The sequence below is a fragment of the Electrophorus electricus genome, chromosome 8, assembly GCF_041902795.1.
Source record: "Electrophorus electricus isolate QZ-2024a chromosome 8, ASM4190279v1, whole genome shotgun sequence".
NCBI lineage: Eukaryota > Metazoa > Chordata > Actinopteri > Gymnotiformes > Gymnotidae > Electrophorus > Electrophorus electricus.
Window position 1 is genome coordinate 22,268,416 of NC_137504.1, and position 18,086 is coordinate 22,286,501.

Here is an 18,086-nt window from a genome sequence, read left to right on the forward strand (position 1 = left end):
GTGTGAAAGCTGTGTGTGTGTAGTATAACTGCACTCTATGGCCTACTTGTTCAGAGCAAACGGCACGCTGATAAAATGTTAACTCCTTCCCCACTAAATATTCACCAGAACAGGCAGGAAGACATTTCTAGTCACTTATTTAGTCACTTAGCTTGATTTATTCATATGGTAACAATCGGATCCTGGGGTGATTGACACCACTGAAGTGAGTAACCACCAGATCTGCACATAAGATAATGCGAGACCTTGTTATTTCCAACAATGTAGAAAATGAGAAGGCCAAAACAAAAATGCACTTGAACGCTGTTGCATTCAACCTACCCAGATAAACACCGCAACATGACAATGAGGATTTTATGGTTTTATTCACATTACCATCAACACTTACATGTTCACAGCCAATAAGTAACCTCATGGGTAATTCCTACAAACAAGAGATATTCTATGCATTTATCCAAGAAAAGCCTCTGTCTAAATGAGGATCGATAGTGTTGGACTGTAAGGTTCACATAGAAAAAAAAATTCACCCTTTGGAATCAGGATACACTATTTTCAGGATTACTATTTTTTTCTGCCTCATTCCAACAGTTTTAGAAGGCAACTTCAACTTAATGTCTCACTAACAAAGGCCATACTGATTGTCTTATAGATTCAGGATCATTTGATCCATCAGAGGGATGTTAGGACCTTTTGATGAAGAAAAAGTTTGATCAGTAATGTGCAGTATGTGTGTATATATATATATATATATATATATATATATATATATATACACACACACACCAATATACCAATGAAATTTATTTTCTTATATATAAGAAAATATAAAGGAAAATTAATTTCATTGGTCAGATTTAGACCTGAATTACATAACCCTGCATACTATCCCCAGAAGTGGCATGTAGGCTAACGAGCTACTAATGAGCAGTTTTGATTAGTTCCATTCTGAGAAATTAGTCCTTTAGTAAGCGAGAATGTGTAAAGTAACATATATGAATAGCTTGTTTTTTTATTTTAACTTTATTTATGAAATATGTTTACATTATTTTTCCATCCATTTTTGATAACCCTTATAAGCTTTTGACTGTCTGTCTGTCTCTCACACACATGCACACACACACACACACACACACACACACACACACACACACACACACACACACACACAGTTTCAGAGGGCTTCATGACCTCCTGTCAGTTGGTGGAAGAGCTCCTCATTCAGCGTGTTATTTTTCTCCCGGCTCCGGGTTGACATGAAGATGTAGCCACCGATGTACTCGTGCACAATCTTGCAGTTGGCCGTCACGCAGCCGAAGGCTATGTTCACGTTACCGTTAAACTCTATGGCAACCTGGTGCCCAAAGCCAGCCGTACCAAAGAGCCAGAGCAAAATGAGAGAGAGACAGAACAAGCAGATCATTAGATCCTTGATGAAGAACCTCTGGTCAGGTCAATAGACTGATGACATACATACAGAGACACTGGCCACTGAGAAGCGCACCTGCTTAATGTCCCAGTTGACGTTCCACTGCTTCATTGTGTTGTAGCGCCATGTCTTCACCACCTCGTCTACACCTAGGTCGATGCGGATCAGGCGGTTATTGGCGATACCCAGCACCTCGTCTTTACGGCATCCTTTAAACCTGTGGGCACACGGATCGAGAGTGGTGGGAGAGGAGATGACATGCTCCTAGTCCATTCTTGGCCTGGTCCCATCCAGGATGCACAGAAGTCACCACGTCTGCCTCCTTGTTCCGTTCTTGGTTTGATGGTCAATGCGCCAGCCCTTGGGCTCTGTGATTTGGAGGAAGTGCCGGCACCCACATGAGCAGTAAGCTTACCTGACTATGAAGTAGGAAAGGCCAAAGTCAGGCAAAGCTTGCCAGATCTGCAGGAACTTCAGGATGGTATCTGTTAGAGAAAGCTGCGCCACATTCTGATACGCCTCCAGGATACGTGGGGTCAGCTAAAAGAGATCGGCCCAGGGACACAAAGACGTTAGTCTATTTCTACAGAAACACCGATTACAGCCGTGTAATATGTCATATTGTGATTTCATTGCTGTATTCCTGTACTGCAATTGCAATATGCCTGGCAACATATTAAAAACTTTAAAACTCTGGAGCCACCTGTTTGGGCTTGTACTTCTTCTGGTAGCGGGGGGAGACGAGGCTGTGCGTGTTGATGCTCTCGTCAGTCTGTGCGGCCTTGTTGCTGGACGATGTCCTCTGCATGGCCAGGAAGGACTGAATGCTCTGCACTTCAGTGGAGAAAGAGGCATCCGCCAGGGTCTTGCCTTTGGAGGCCAGGCGACACGCAGCCATCCACTTACTATATTGCTGTTCCTGATATATGGGAAGAGGAAAGACAACACCAGAGTTGAGTAACACCACATCCAGCCAGCTCCAAATGTCTGAATTGACTACCAAGTTAGGTAGCAAGTGCTAAGTAATATCATCGCTAGCTAACTAAAATAGTAACGATGTTCTAGCTTATTTACATGGGGAGAATTCATTGGGCGATTTAAAAAGAAAAGCCATTTCCTTCTCTGTTGTAAACAGGGTGTGCAAAATCTCATCTGGAGAGATTTCGCCCCGACCAAAGACACATACCTTCTATATAAATATCTATTTCAAAATATGGATTAAATGCAATATACGGCAGTGGTCCTAACTATTACAGTAGTATAGACTACTTCTGATGTATTAAATCAAATGCTAAGTTCCATTGAATTATATGCATATATGAAACTCAAGATAATTGTAACGAATGCCACTCACGTTGTCACAGCGGAGATAAACTTCGTTCATGCCCTCTGGTTCAGGAATCAACAATCTTATACAGAACTTTTGGGTCGCTACACTTACATCAGGTGCCACCTCACAGCCTGAGGGAGAGGCCTTATTAGTTTGTGTCGTTGGTAAGACCAGGTTCATGAACACTGGGACTGAATGAGTGTGTGACTGTACATGTACATGTGACTGAATGAGTGTGTGACTGTACATGTACATGTGACTGAATGAGTGTGTGACTGTACATGTACATGTGACTGAATGAGTGTGTGACTGTACATGTACATGTACATGTGACTGAATGAGTGTGTGACTGTACATGTGAAAATGTCTTATGAGGCCGTGTTCATGAGTGTGTAGTGCGATGTGTCTGTGCGTCCAGGTGTGCACGTTACCTTTGAGATTCATCTGCTGTATAGGTTCTTTACAGCTCTCCTCTTTGCTTTTATAGTAGGAAATGGACATATCCTTGAAGGTGAACCAGAACTGCTTATACTTCTTGAGCGTCTGTTTTTTTGGTCTGAGGAGATGTGAATGGTGTTTTTATTCACTGGTGCGCTTTCATCAAAAAGTGAATGTACGAGTCGGGCGAGAACGCTCGAGTCCCACCTGAAAATCTTCAGATAGTCGTGCAGCTCCGGTGCCGTCATCGTGTCCTGAGAGGAAGTGCAAATATGACGTGACGCAAAAGCTAAACGTTTCCAGCTCCTTGCGCTGCCTAACCCCTGCGCACTGCCTGAAATCAGATTTTACCGGTGTGCTTCCACAGCCTGCCTCTGGAGGTACAGAGCAGCCTCATACCCACCAGCATCTCTTCTGCGCTGTATTCCTCTTCCATCTTCACCTCTAGACACTGCAAGGCTGAGTCTAGGTCGTCCATGGCCGGACATGTCGCCACCAGTTGTTCTGTCAGGGAAACCTTCCCTATGTGGTACTAGAGGAGCACATGCACACATACACACACACACACACGCTTAAAGATTAATAAGACCGCTGACTTAGGAAGCCCCACCCCCATTCATCCCTTTAATCTTAGCATCACGTAACAACCATGACAAGCAGAGAACATTTTCATCTCCCACAGCCTGTCACAGACGGGGAGTGGATTTATTTACTTGCAGGGCAGCGAAGAGCATCATCTCCTCTTCTGTGCAGTCAATCTCCTCCAGCAGAATGGCCCACTTGGCCTGCTCGTACAGCTGAGTCAAACGTACCGCGTCGGACTGCATGGAGAGACCCGCAGTGCAGTTGGGAGCCAGCGTTAACGAACGCTCAGGACGACCGAGAACAAACGATGGCCAACAGCTACTTCTTAGCCAGCCCAAGACAGATATGCCACTAATCAAGTTAACTGTTAACAGAAATGCATGGGGCTCAGCACAGCACAAGGGAGTCCGTTATCACGGCACTGCAGTGAGGCGGGATCTCACCTGTGGCTCCAGGTCGTGGAAGCTGTAGTACTTGAAGCGGAAGAGCAACTTGTCGTTCTCTTTGACTCCCTGCTGCAGTAGAGAGCGAGATGAGTCCAGCCACCTACAAACAGAGAGACAGTATGACCTTGCAGCATAGCCATATCACGCAATGTGTGCCATACTGTCATATACTGTAGGTATGAAAACATCTTTGTAAAAACCATTTTACTGCACAGGTTTTTGCACAGGCACACATCACCGTCAAATTAAATTCCAAGTCACGAGTTTCTGTTGGTGGAGTTAACGGAGTTAACTGATTGACAGTGCAGGATGGTCACCAGGTGGAGCAAAGATGTTGGTACTACTGACTTGAAATGCAAAATCTCTGTAAAATGCTGTAGTGTTTGAGGAGCGATAGCTCCTTCCTACTTAGAAAAGGTCTGACCAGATGTTATGGCATTTATTTCTAGACCACAGAAATGGTTAATGCAATGGCACATCATGTGAATTGCACTTGGTGTGTGTTAAATGAATAATAAATATTCTCAGTAGTTAGAACAATGTAGCAAACATAGTAGTTTTGACATTACTGTGTCTTTAGGTTCATACTGCTTTACATTTAGTTTTTTTTTTTTAATTAAGGTTTTTTAAGTTGTTGTTTTATTTTATTTTTTTTTTTGTCCAACCTGCTGTTAATTTGCGCTTTGTCCACCTTCGTTGTTGGCCGGTTCATCTTAGCGATAGTCTCCGGGGCCGGCGCTGGTTGGCTGACTGACAGCATTTTGTACACAGCTTCTGTCTCAGGTGAGTTGGCGAAGAATGCGGGCATGTCATTGGCCAGCTTGTCAATGGAACCTGCCGTTTCAGATCGTGTAGAAAAGCCAATCATGTCCCTCGTATATAAAACCTAAAGTGAATCATGTCCCTCATATAAAACCTAAAGCCAATCATGTCCTTCATATATAAAACGTACAGGCAATCATATCCCTCGTATATAAAACCTACAGCCAATTGAAGACCCATCTATTCGTGGAATATTAAAAATGACCACTGACCCTGCTCCTATGTTGACTAACTGAAACTAGTACTTATTTTAGGGTATTGTTTACTACACTGATGTTGACTGCTCTTTTGTTTATTGCACTAATTGTTGTCTGAGACAAAGCTTATGTATTTTGTACTTCTAGGTGTCAGCATTGATCCGTGTATTTCTACAGTATTCTAGTTCATTGGTATCTTGGACTCTAACCTATTCTACTGGCTAGGATGTATTCTATGAGTAAATGACAAAGCACTTTTGTAAGTCGCTCTGGATTTGAGCGTTTCCTAAATGCCACACCAAACCACATTCCCTTAAAGTACATGTATTTTCACCGGGAATCGTGGTGGCTCAGAACTTGTTCCAAACTGACCATATCGGTTGGCCAATTTGAACATGAGTCCATCTTAAATGAACCTACTTGTGGGCAGCGGTGCACTGGTAATGTCATACACCTCGTTAACATCTGCATCTTTCTGTTTCTTCTTCTTCTTCTCTTCCACTGGCCAGAGAAGTGACAGCTCTTCTGGGTGACGAATATCTGTGTGAGGTCCGTGATCAGGGGAAAGGTGTGAAAAAAGGAAGAAAGTAAACGCTGTGAAATGTGTGTGTCTTTAGATGGCGTTTAGAAGCTTCTGGAACATGCTCAATTAAGGAACATTGCTATAGGTCTGCAGCAATTAAGCATCATATGCATTACACTGTACAGGCTGGATTTCCTTAAATGGCCCTCACCTTTCTCTTTCATGCACACGCACGCACGCACGCACGCACGCACACCCCTCCCACACAGTCCTGTGCACGGTCACTCACTCAGTAGTTTGCAGATGCCTATCACGGTGTGGAACATGGGACTCGAGAAGCAGACCCGCAGCCTGAGGGTGGCAAGATTGGGCATGACCAGGCGCAGGGGTTTATGCTGGGGGGTGAGGCATAGGCGGGCGTCCGCGTGGATGCCACACTTGTCCAGTGTCCATGACGGCTTGAGCAACCACTGCTGCTTCTGCTCCCACCACAGCGCGTGGTCTGACCAGTCTTTCTTAATCTCTGTTGAAGAGCACATGGGCCCAATGCTCATATTAACATTGGGATTATTTACAATATTAGAGGGATTAGATTCTTTTGTGGAAGCGCAGGGTCCCTGCGCTCAGATTGAGACTAGGATTATTTACAATCTTAATGGGGTTTATTTTATTTAGTGGAAATTCTTACTCTGTGTCCCCAACAAGGGTAGGGATCATATAGGGCTAGAATATCCAGATCAGGGACATTAGCCTCACTTCTAAAGACATATTCCCATATCAATAATTACAGTTGTCACATTAAACTTATAACCCAAGGAAATCCCATTGACTCTACAGTGCTAAAACCTACATACTTCATAATTCTTGGTCTATTTCAGAAGAATAAACCCGTTCTGGCCACTGTCTGGTTTTATTATGGTTTCATATTTGAAAAGGTAAACTAGCCTGTCAGGCATTTCCAAATTTATATTTAAATGTCAAATCATACCTGTTTTTTCCACAACTTTCAGGATGACTCCCCCGATATGAAGGTCAGAAGTGACGCTAATTTTGAGAGGAGGAGCCTCAACGCCCAATTCCTCAACGCTTACGGACAGGTCCCACGATGCCATGCTTAACCACAGAAACAGGGAGAGAGGGAGAGAGGGAGTGAAGGAGAGAGGGAGAGAGGGAGAGAAGGAGAGAGAACGAAGGGAACACTTACTTTCAAAAGTTTTACATTTCACTATATGATCTGCCCACTTCCTTTTCACTGTGTACTACATGCAAGAGAAAAGTTAAGAAAAAAGTGAGGAATAAAAAAATGTAAAAATTGTGTGGGCTTTTCTGTCATGTAATATGTAAATCTGGTTGCTATATTTTAAAATAACCATAGATTAGGCATTGGCTTACAAAAACGGTGGGCAAAGTTCTCTGGACCATGCTTCTCCCACGGCACACGTTAAGGGAGGCATGCTTGAATGGTCCGTTGTATGCCCACAAGTGAAAAGTATAACAACTTTTAATTATAATTGTACCCATCAACAGAGTCAAATCTAAAGCCCTTAACACAAGTAGTCGCTACAGGTCCTGCTCAGAGCTTCATCTATCAGTTCAGTTACAGGAATACACCAGTGATCAGGACCAAGAGAATTTGCATGTGCATGAGATCTGGGCCTAACCGGAGCTATTCCCTCTACATTACTGTAACCAGCAAGTGCACACACACACACACACACACACTCACACACACACACACACACACACACACACATACACACACACACACACACACACACACACACACACACACACAATTTATCCCTCCCTTTTAACACTCACTGCTTACCTTGTTTATGGTACTGAAGAACTGTGTTTAACAGACGACGCCCTATAGGTCTCTACCACTCTCTTCCACAGCTTGATCTCTGAAGCTACTTCCTCTAGTCACACACACTCACTCTCTCTCTCTCTATCTCTATCTCTCTATCTATCTATCTCTCTCTCTCTCTCTCGGTTTCACACGGCTGTGAAAGTCTGTTCCCCTTTTTGCTTGTTTCTTAAGGGTTTCTGCTATTCAGAGAGCAGGCTTTCCTTTCCTCTTACTAAGGTGCATCCTGTTTTCTTTTGTGATCAGCTCTGAAAAAGGCTGAAGCTGATTACCGTCATTGCAAGTAAAATGCAATGAGAAAACAAACAAAACAGATGTCACTAAATTAAAATTAAAATACAAAGGGATGGAGTCAAAACAGTAAAAACTGTCAGGATTTATTTCTGAGAAATGTACTTCAATAGGGAAGATGCAAAAATACCTTTTGAACTATTACTGCAAACAATCTATCCTCAATTAACAGAAAAATGGCAAAAATGAAGCAGTAGGGGCTGACTGGGTAGACAGCACCCACTCTTGGCCAAATACTGTAATTACCACCTTAATTACTAAGACTGAATGAGTCTTTCACTATAAGCCCATTTACTGCTGAATTTCAGACTCATCACCCACTTTATTAACAATTAATTATTTTTAAGAATTAAAAAGTTCTTATAGCATTATTAACATTTATAACATTATTGCTACTATGCACAATGTGTGCTAGCTAGTGTCCAATTCTTCATCCTCAGTCAGTTTTTGACCACTGGATCGCTGTTGGCTGGAAATTCTGGGGGGCAACCCGTCCCCATGACAGCAGGACACTGACGCATAAAAGACGGCTGTGCTTGACACACATATACCAGTGCGTCTCGTTAGCGGGCGGTCCTGTGGCAACATGGTGTTGAGGATGGCTGATAAACTGTACGGCAACAGCCACTCTACAGCTTCTGAATGAGGTGTGCTTCTTATAGTGGTTTGTGAGTATACATCTAAGGTTCCCAATAAAGTGGCTGGTTTCAGCTATTCAGAAACTACAGCGGTAGGGTTGTAAGTACAACCGAAAATGACATCAGGATGCTTGGATATCATGTCCTCTGACACCCTGTAAGGATGATGGTTTGAGATACAAAAAAATGCAGCCATGATTAGATCCAGAGAACCACATTTGCTGGCTAGATCTTTATGTCACAAGGTCTCAGTTTGTGATCAAACACCAGTCCTTGGAAAATTTTAATAGGGCATTGCTGGAAATCAGGTTTAGTGCAGATTGGCTGGGACCAAACTAGAGGTTTTTGGCCTTGTGGACTTGCCATTGACAAATGATGGATGCGGTTATATAATGCGGTTATTTACAGCTGTGGCTGTAAAACTTTACTGGGTTGATTCTCCAACAGCACCTGGACATGACCTCACAAAAACGACTTAATTACCACCAAACTTTAACAGTGTCCTTCCAAACACCCTGAACTATACGACAGTGACGCTCTGTGGTGTGACCAGGAAAGGCACTAGCAAGAATGAAAACCTCTAAAAAGAACTCAGCAGTGCCTGGAGGGAAGATCTCAAGCACTCTTGCTAGGTGTTCTCGCGTCAAATATTAGCCGTGTTATCCTGGCAAAGGAGCTGTGCAGGAAGCATTACCTTAGTATGGCATTTTCATGGTGCTGAACACAAACATTAGATGAAAAAGGTGCCAGTAAGTGTGGAGGGTCCTGTAAGCGGACAGACGTACCAAATGAAACTCACGATGCTGGAAATGTAGATATGTTTTTGTTTTTTACCCCTCTTGTTCATTTCATTGGGCAAGTTAGAAACAGATTTTGATAAATTTCAGAGGTAAATACCACCACATGACTGGCATCAATCTAATGCTGTCAAATGTTACATTTTCTAAGTCAAATTTCATCAAAATTTATAACAAAACAACACTTTGTTTGCATAATTCAAAACAGTCATTTTTGTGAAGTACTTCCTATCTACACATCCAAAACTACTTATAGAAGCTATTACAGGAAGTTTCATGCATTATGCAGAAAGTCAGGGCTATCTTAAGAAGCGACCCGAGGCTACAAATTGAGTGTTGAGAGCCATTTTGTCCTGCAATCTCACAGCAACTGAGGAGAACCTCAACTAGATTCATTTTGGATGCCCTGGCACAAAAGTCAGTTTACTGAAGTGAAGAGACATTGTGAGACATTGTGACAGTAGCTAAAAACATTCACAAGGATGTGCCCTGCTGTACTGAAGCAAATTGGAGACAGAAAACAGCAGGGGCTTTTCTGAGCCCCACAGACAGACACGAAGACTGGACTGTGCATCTTCAAACACTCAGAGGCCACTGTGTCTGTAAACTGATGCTGACCTTCTGAATTACAAGACATCCTCCATGCTGGACTCGAGGAAACCCCATTAGAGAGTGTATTTCTGCAAAAGGCAACAATATTCTATTGGACCTATAACATGAAAAGTCTGATAAGTTGATAACCCGAGGTCACACCCAAGAGTGCTGGTCTAGGATCAGTTTTTAACTTTCCTCTCCTAGCCTTTCAAATACAAGCAAGTCATTCTTGTTCTAAATCAAATAAGCAGACATGCTGGTGATGAACGTCTTCCCCCCCGGTATGGTGTAGGAAACTGCACAGCTTGTTCCGGATCCAGACATAAGTGTGGAACTCAAGGTGTTCCCCCTCCCATGAGTGGGATTACACTGCCAGCATGGACTTCTCAGAATAAAAGTGCAGATCACTCAGCGATGTCCGATAGATGGAAACCCTGAATTTCAGTATGAATTGGCCGAAGTCGCCCCTCCCCCTCCTACAGGCAAAACCTGAGTTGCACTGAATGACAACGCTGTACAGTTCAACACTGCCTCTAGGAAAGGTCATTACGTGATGCTGTTCTGAGATTGAGACAGCAGTTCAGAATAGTTGGGGCCAGTGGCAGGGAGAGTTCCAACAAAAAAGAAAAAGCCTGACTGTGACCGGATGACAAAAAAACGTTACTATACTGATCGGCCCTTCGCCAGTGTGTCAGTAGCATGACACTGACGAATTAAATCCTCTTTGCATTCTATCTTAACAGTACAATAAAATACAAAAAACACCTCAAGGGTCATGAGTAGCACTGAGAGTGGTGTGCTCTGTAAAGAATCAAATGCAGTATTGCGTGTTACATATTTCCCATAACATGTTTAATGAATACCAATTTAAGGCCGTACATTTAAATGAAGGGGAAATTAAAACCCTATCGCATTAGAATACAGACAAGTGTACAATTTGGTGAGCTAGAGTTTGTTGGAATGAAAATCCATCTTCCCTCTTGTGTGTGGTGTTGATTTTGATGGTGGTATCCCTTGGTCTCCTGTGCTCAGCGATCACCGGATGGCTATGAGACCGACATCTATCAGTTTCTGTATCTTCTGAGCAATGACTGGGTTCTTCAAATGACTGCAAAAGGTGAGGGAGAACAGGAAACAAGCTGAAAAACGAAGGCTGAAGAACGGGCAGGCGGACGGCGTGTTAAAAGGTGAGGCGAGGCCCCGGGGCTGCATGCGGCTCTTACTCGCTGAGGGCTTGCGGGTCCTTCTGCATCTGCTCCAGGATCATGCGCATGGCGGGGTCACTCATGATTTGCTGCACCTCGGGGTCAGCCATGGCCCGCCGCTTCACCTCCTCTGGGCTGTCGTTCCGCACCGCTTGGCTCACCACGCAGCGCTGCAGGCCCTCTGTGGCCTCCTAAACACACACACAGAGACAGATTGAGAGCTAAAAAAAACCCCCAAAAACCCACACACACACACACCATGGGGCTCCGTGCCCCAACACAAAAAGCGTGGCTTCCGTGCAGAGAAGCACATGCACCCGGCCGTCTGTTATAATCTTTAATTACGCTGTACCTTGGAGTTGGGGTCCAGCTCCAGGGCTTTCTGGTAGGCGTCCATGGCTTTGGAGAAGTCCTTCATGGCCTCCAGGGCAGCTGCCCTGCGCGTGTACCCTTTAACTGCACACGAGGGGAGACGATCGCTAAATAAACAAGCCACGTCTCGGAACGAGCCTGAAGTGGCCAAGTGGAGGGTGGGCACTTACTGAAGGTGGGGTCCAGTCTGATGCACTCCTCACAATCCTGTGCAAGACACGCAAAACGGGACTCAGGATGGGACAAGCTCGTGTGGGAGGGGCAGAGCAATGGGGGAGCCTGTGCATGTATACCTTGAGCGCTAGCTGGAACTCCAGCAGTTTGGTGTAGCAGGCCGCCCTGTTACTGAAGAGTTTGGCGTCATTGGGGTTCCTCTTTATGGCCTCGGTGTAGTGTTTCATGGCCACGGGATAGTCACCTAAACACACACAGAGTTCAAACTGCAACACCACCACCTGTTTTTCTAAATACATGATGGCAGGTTTGCTGTAAGGTGATGTGAAACCAGAAAACGGAGCGATTCAGATGCAACTGTGTGGACACCGGTTTTCCTTAGCAACACTGCACTTTTGACACACCTTTCTGAAAGGCTTCATTGCCCTTGTTCTTCTCTTCCAGTGCCAACTCAGGGTTAATGTAGGCCATCTTTTCCTGCTCCTTCACAATCTTCTCTGCCTGTACGGGACACGGACACACACACTCACCTAGACTGTGCACAAACCCTCTCTGTCACTTCACATCAAGATCAAGAGCACATCCAAAATCACACACACGGCTCAGCGTGGCACACAAACCTGCTGGCACTTCTTCAGCACCTCGGGTGTGCGGTGCTCAGTCAGGCTTTTGTTAAAGGACTGAATGGCTTCTTTATACTTCTCCTCCTTGAAGTAAGAGTTGCCAATCCTGGCATAGGCCCTAAGACACACAACAGAGGAACGTCAGGCAACAGCAACGGCTTGAAACATTACCGTTATGTCAAATATTCCGTTTGCTGTGAGCCACCCCTCACAAGCAGGGCTTCTGTGTGAAGGTGGAGACTAGATGTGTGTGTGGATTAAACGAGTCTAACTAATGAAGCTGAAGTTATGTTCCATAAATGTGGCGGCAGCAGAACTGACGGACGCACGGCCCTGTCTGCGATTCTCACGCGCACGTGGAAGTACCCACTTGGCAATTTGTCTGTAGTCCTCGCGATTCTCTCTCCCCACATCAATGGCTTTCTCACAGAGCTCTCTACACTTGTCAAACTCCCCCTTCTCGAAGAACACAGCTGAAAAGAGAAAAAACGAAAAACTTAAAAATAAAAAACACACCGCCACCTTTATCACTTTTACAGAAGCCCCCCCAAATGAAAAGCAATTTACAAAACGTGTAGTCAACGTTTTAGAAACAACTGCTCTTCAGAATGACTAGAACACTTATGTTATTACAGCCGTAGTAGTGGCCTTTACACCAAGTATGAAAAAGTCCAGCATACTTAATAAAGGCTTTGCAGACTTTGTCGTTTCCTCAAAAAGACACCGATCAAAATCAAATGCCTTCTCATGCTCAAGAAACCGTTTCATGTTGCACAAGACATCTTCTGGGTACGAGAACATGGTGGTGGGTGCAGGGATGGGTGCGGGAGGCTGCGTCTTTGATTCAGCATTTAATCCGTCCTTCCCACCCCTCCCTTGGCAGACGGCACATGGGAGCATATACAGAGCTCAAAGCGTGAATATTCGTGACCTGAAAATTGCCGCTCTGTTCACCAGGGCTAAAAGGGCCCTGTGAGCATGACGGAGCCGCACAAACACGTCTGCCAATTAGCATCCTGACAGCGATGGGGGGGGGAGGGGGGGGGACCCAAAACAAAACCCACAGCTGCACTGACCGGGGGGTTACGTATGCAGCAACTGGAGGCGGGCTGGGAGAGAAGCTTGCTCAGCACCCGCACAGCTGCTCGCGTGGATGGCGCGCGGGTAAGGATGGCGGGGCCGAGGGGAGGAGCGCTCTGCTGCAGGCACTTACCGGCCTGGTTGGACAGGTAGGTCATGTTGGTGGGGTCATGCTTGCAGGCCTCCTCATAGTGCCTGAGGGCCACCTCAAAGTCCCGCTTCTTGTACGCCATGTTCCCCAGCTCCTTCTCCTTCAACGCCTGCACGAAGGAGCGAAGGTCTGCACGTTAGCCATCATCTGCTCACATGGTTTACCAAACCTTCGCTTGCACCCGTGTTAAAATCTTGGTTGCTTTAAAATGACGGACTGAACTTTACTCGCAGTAATGGAGGTTATACAGTTTTGGGATCTACATGCAAATTTTATTTTAATTTTATTTTTTTAACAAGCAAAGTTCATACCAATCTCTTGTTCTCTGGAAGGTCTTCCTCTTTGGGAGGAGGCGGGGCTGTCTCTTTGGGTTTGGGTGGAGGGGGTGGGGCCGGCTCGTCGTCTTCATCCATGCCAGCCAGGTCCAAGCCCAGCAGCACAGAGAGAGTGGTCATCACCCGCGGGTCCTGCAACCTCCTGTACAGAACGCGAGCGAGAGCGCGCGCGAGAAATGACCAAAAATGACCGTCTCATGCACAAACACAGAAGTACAACGTGCTTAAGGTGTGCTGGGCTGGGGGTGTCCTCGATTGAGACGCAGGCGGAGGAGCTGTAGTGGACGCAGCATGCAAGGAGTGTGCGAGGGAGGGCGGGACTTACGTGCCGAGCTCAGACGGCTTCTGGAGTTTCTCCAGCAGCTCGCGGTAGCTGGGGTCGGTCAGAAGGGCTCGTGTGCGAGGGTCTGCCTCCAACTTCTCATACAGGTTGGGTACGGCGAACGGGTTCATGATCTTCTTCTCTGGAGTGGGAATCATTCAGAGAGTGGGGCGGGGGGGGGCGGGGCAGAGGAGGATAACAGGTTGTGGAACTCAATATGCCACAGCTAACATTTGATATACCTAGGGCATAAAAAACAATTAATTATTTTGCATGTATATACCACCAAGTGTGCATGTAGGGTGAGGTTTCTGGGGGGGGGGGGGGGGGGGGGTTGGATGCAGAGTCTGAAGAAGTCCAAAATCAATAAAAAGCAACCAAAGAAGAATGAAAATTGTTGGGAAATGACGCAAACTGTTGAAGTACTTTGTTTTCTATAAACACCCATTTGTTGCAAAGGCTGTAAAATGTCTATACCCGCTAGCCGCGCCTCGATGTTCTGAAGCCCCTCCTTTAGTTGCTGATTCGACGGCTCTTTTCTGAGACCTTCTTGATAGGTTGCTTTAGCGTCCTCGAATCTCCCAAGAAATTCCAAGGCTGCAGCTTTTCGTGAGTAACCCTGAAATTGGGGGGGTGGGGTAGGTTTGTTAGAGTGAGTTTGCTGTCGCCAGCTTTGATAACAAAAATGCCTCTTTCAGCATCTACTGTTGACTGACTGACTTAGCTACATTATTGAAACACACACGTGCGAGGGGTTTCAGCACATCTGTGAAGTGGGCCGGTATCGAACCAAGTCAGCAGTAGACACAAAGTGGTTAGCTTTTAAGTCTGCAATAAATGCCTTGTTGCCTGTGAGTTGTAATCGCTGCTCTCCCATTAACATCATACTTAGCTGGGTTAGTGTTTATATGGGTGGATTTCACCCAAAACCCATTGTTTTCACTAATTGTGGATAGCAGCTTTAATGGAACGTAACTCCAACTTGCTGGCACGTAATGGGAACAATCTGCACACTTCAGATGTCCTGCTGTTGTCACTTGTGTGAAAGATGCTGTGCAGTGAATGGGTGGTGCAGTTAAACTAGGCTGGTCTTGCTTTGAAAACATCTATTTAGCTGTTAAAAATATTTTCTGAAACGACTTTCAAAAGCCAGGTTTTAAAGACTACCCTTTTTGTTATGCTATAACTAAATCTTCGAGGTTTTATATATTTTTATGGAAAATAAAAATAAAATGCGTTGCATGTGTGTGCTCCCTGGGAATCAAACCAATGACCTTGGGGCTACCAAGACCATGCTGTGCCTCCTCTACCTGGTGAGCCAAAAAGAATCTAAAACAGCACTAGCCTGACTCCAACACCTTCATCTCCTGGGATAATTCTGTGACCATCGATCCATTTATAAACACTGCCGTGAAGGCTCACAAAGCCAGCACGCAAAAGGTCGGAAGCTCGCGGCACGTGCGGCTTGCATGAGTAGACCCGAAAGGTGGAAAGTACTGCCTTTCCGGAGCGACGGCTGAAGTCGCTCACCTTGCCCCAGTCGGGCTTGAGCTTGATGGTCTGGCAGGCGTCCTTGAGCGCACTGTCATATTCACCCTTCTTGGCGTAGGCGGCAGAGCGGTTGCTGAAGAGGACGTGGTTGGCTGGGTCAAGTGCCAGGGCCTCCGTGTAGCAGCGCACCGCCTCGTCAATCTTCCCCGCGCTCAGCGCCTTATTCCCCTGGTCTTTTAGTTGAGATACCTGAGGGCAGGAGGTCACAGTTAAAACAAAAAAAATGTAAAAAAAGACACAGAGAGAAGGAAAATTGTATTCTCTCAGATTATTTGTTACTTATTTAAAAGAAATACAGAAAACTGCGAATGAACTTTGAAAGGGATTAGACACAATGGAGCAAATGAGACCACACTGTAGTTATGCCCCTAAAACACTTTGAACCACAAGAGCAAAAACAGAACTTGGCACAACAGGGTTTCCTATAGCACAAGGCACTTTAAGAAATAACTGACTTCATTTAAAGAAGAATTTTTTTTTTTTTTTAAATCACAGGCTGTTCTAACCACATAGAATATTACATGTTCAAGCAGACGATGGTGATTCTAATTAAAGCAATTAAAATATTAAGCTACTTATTAGACCATCCAATTGAATAGGTGAGCATGGTTTCCTAAAACAGTGAACTGTAGAAGGATATTTAAATGAAGATTTAGGCATTTCTATTAATGACCATATCCCAGCACTTCTACCAGGACTCCACGTAGAAGGCTACATGAAGCATAAGATAGCAGACGCTGAAATTCTATTGCACTGCAATTTAAACAGGTCAGATACAGTGACATCTGCCCACAGACCTTACAGTGCATGAACAAATTTAAAATGCACTCCTCACAGACTCAGTAATTGTGCTTCATAACCTTACATGTAAACTGAGCAACGTCTGGTTGCAGATGCGGCGATATCTGACCAAATCTCTCTTTGGTGCTCATTTTTTCACCAAGCTGCAGTGGCTGCTACACCTGTTCCAAGTACTTTAATCACAAATGCCACTGACAGGTGATCACTGCCAGCAATCACATTCCATCTATTCACAACCTGAAGACTGCTAGACTAATCCATTCGCTTATTTATTTATTTTTTTTGCAAAAGCCAGCCAAAGTCAAAGGGTTAATCCACACTATAATGAATGTTACTTTTGCTCTACCTCATGATTTAATGAGCGAAACACATATTTAAACTAGCTAGCTATATAATTTTAGCTGTCTACAGTGCCTTCATTTGCTAACTAGCTAGCTGAGACTGGGAAGGCAATTTCAGAGCATTAACTAACTAAACAGAAAATTATTTTTTAAAAGAATATTCAATATTAAAGAATATTAACTAGCTAGCTAGCTAAGAGGGGTTAAAACAGCGAGAGACGACGTTAGCTATCTTAGCTAACTAGTTAGCTATGTTTCTGAAGTCGACATCTCAGCTATGTTAATTCACCTATTTTACTAATCCAAAATTTACATTGATATCCAATCTTTTGTAAATAAACTGCAGCTAGCTACAGTAGCCTATAGCTACTGAACTAAGAACACAAGGACACCTAAAATATGCCTCAGCCCGGTGCAAGAGCTACAGCCACCGAGGCATCCCGGGATACCTTAGCAACGATCTAGCTAGCCAGCTAGCGTTACACTGGTCTTCTGGCCTCACGTCTCACAGGGGCGCAGTAATATTTCCATTGCGATATTACGCACATATTCGCACAGCTAGCTACTGTTAAAAGAATACGTTTCCAGTACTGGCGTTGCCTCTGCTGGCGAGCTGACCAATTTGAGCTGTGGCTAACAATGCGATTACTGCAGTGCCCGTCACCTAGGTTAGCACAGCGAGCTAGTTAAGTTAGCTCGGCTTACTAGACAACTGACAAGAGTCTGAAAGCTCTAGTCACCTACCTTAAAAATAACCTAGTTAAACACGTGTTACCGAGCAACGATCCCGTAACAAGACGAATTTCATTTGAACATAGTATCAATTTACAGGCAACTTCGTACTTACTTTCTCCATGGTGCAACCATGAGGTTCCAGAAACTACTGTGAGACGACAGCAGAGACGCGCCGCCCACCGCACAATATCAATACGCCCGAAAACGGGGTTGCCAGATTTTGTATCAATATACCTTCTTGGCCTAGTTTCTTCTCAAAAACTGTCTTGATAGCAAATACATATTTTTACCACACCTTTAAGTATAGAATTTTCAATACAAGAATAATATTTACGTAGTATACCAATTACCAGTGTTTAAAGGGATGTTTCATTGGAGTTATATAACTACCAAACATAAAGTAAAAGTTTTTCGAGAATTTTCTGACATCCGGAACAGT

At 44.6% G+C, this 18,086-nt stretch overlaps 2 protein-coding genes across 5 annotated transcripts; both read right to left on the reverse strand.

Moving 5' to 3' along the window:
- Window positions 1-346: 346 nt before the first annotated feature.
- On the reverse strand, window positions 347-7,749 carry fermt3a (FERM domain containing kindlin 3a). Of its 4 annotated transcripts, XM_027017737.3 has the most exons (15): window positions 7,160-7,541; window positions 6,756-6,880; window positions 6,057-6,290; window positions 5,665-5,784; window positions 4,891-5,059; window positions 4,223-4,325; window positions 3,908-4,015; window positions 3,598-3,726; window positions 3,402-3,448; window positions 3,188-3,312; window positions 2,781-2,887; window positions 2,130-2,345; window positions 1,842-1,966; window positions 1,502-1,643; window positions 347-1,351 (listed from the first exon to the last, which is right to left on the reverse strand). In XM_027017737.3, exons 1-15 carry the CDS (start codon window positions 7,219-7,221, stop codon window positions 1,172-1,174), a joined length of 1,992 nt encoding a protein of 663 aa, XP_026873538.2. In that variant the 5' UTR covers window positions 7,222-7,541; the 3' UTR covers window positions 347-1,171. The 4 variants fall into 4 exon arrangements, with proteins under 4 accessions (XP_026873538.2, XP_081574959.1, XP_081574958.1 ...); XM_081718833.1 differs by lacking the exon at window positions 7,160-7,541 and adding an exon at window positions 7,596-7,749 and having other exon boundaries at window positions 2,781-3,312; XM_081718832.1 differs by having other exon boundaries at window positions 2,781-3,312; window positions 7,160-7,546.
- Window positions 7,750-10,787: 3,038 nt separating this feature from the next.
- Window positions 10,788-17,911, reverse strand: stip1 (stress-induced phosphoprotein 1). Its single transcript, XM_035526893.2, has 14 exons — window positions 17,760-17,911; window positions 15,750-15,959; window positions 14,697-14,838; window positions 14,223-14,361; window positions 13,874-14,039; window positions 13,545-13,671; window positions 12,702-12,804; window positions 12,329-12,449; window positions 12,113-12,209; window positions 11,828-11,952; window positions 11,705-11,741; window positions 11,515-11,618; window positions 11,181-11,353; window positions 10,788-11,065 (listed from the first exon to the last, which is right to left on the reverse strand). Exons 1-14 carry the CDS (start codon window positions 17,766-17,768, stop codon window positions 10,993-10,995), a joined length of 1,626 nt encoding a protein of 541 aa, XP_035382786.2. The 5' UTR covers window positions 17,769-17,911; the 3' UTR covers window positions 10,788-10,992.
- Between the last annotated feature and the right edge of the window lie 175 nt (window positions 17,912-18,086).

Excerpts from the sequence above, each read along its gene's own strand:
- fermt3a (XM_081718832.1), bottom strand. The coding sequence starts at position 7,221 with ATGCCTCCCTTAACGTGTGCCGTGGGAGAAGCATGGTCCAGAGAACTT. Across the intron at positions 5,785-6,056 it reads AGGCATCTGCAAACTACTGA|ATATTCGTCACCCAGAAGAG; the intron begins GTGAGTGACCGT and ends GACCTCACACAG. Across the intron at positions 3,449-3,597 it reads ACAGCGCAGAAGAGATGCTG|GACACGATGACGGCACCGGA; the intron begins GTGGGTATGAGG and ends ACTTCCTCTCAG.
- stip1 (XM_035526893.2), bottom strand. Across the intron at positions 14,362-14,696 it reads CATCGAGGCGCGGCTAGCGG|AGAAGAAGATCATGAACCCG; the intron begins GTATAGACATTT and ends TTCCCACTCCAG. Across the intron at positions 12,805-13,544 it reads CTACCTGTCCAACCAGGCCG|CTGTGTTCTTCGAGAAGGGG; the intron begins GTAAGTGCCTGC and ends TTCTCTTTTCAG.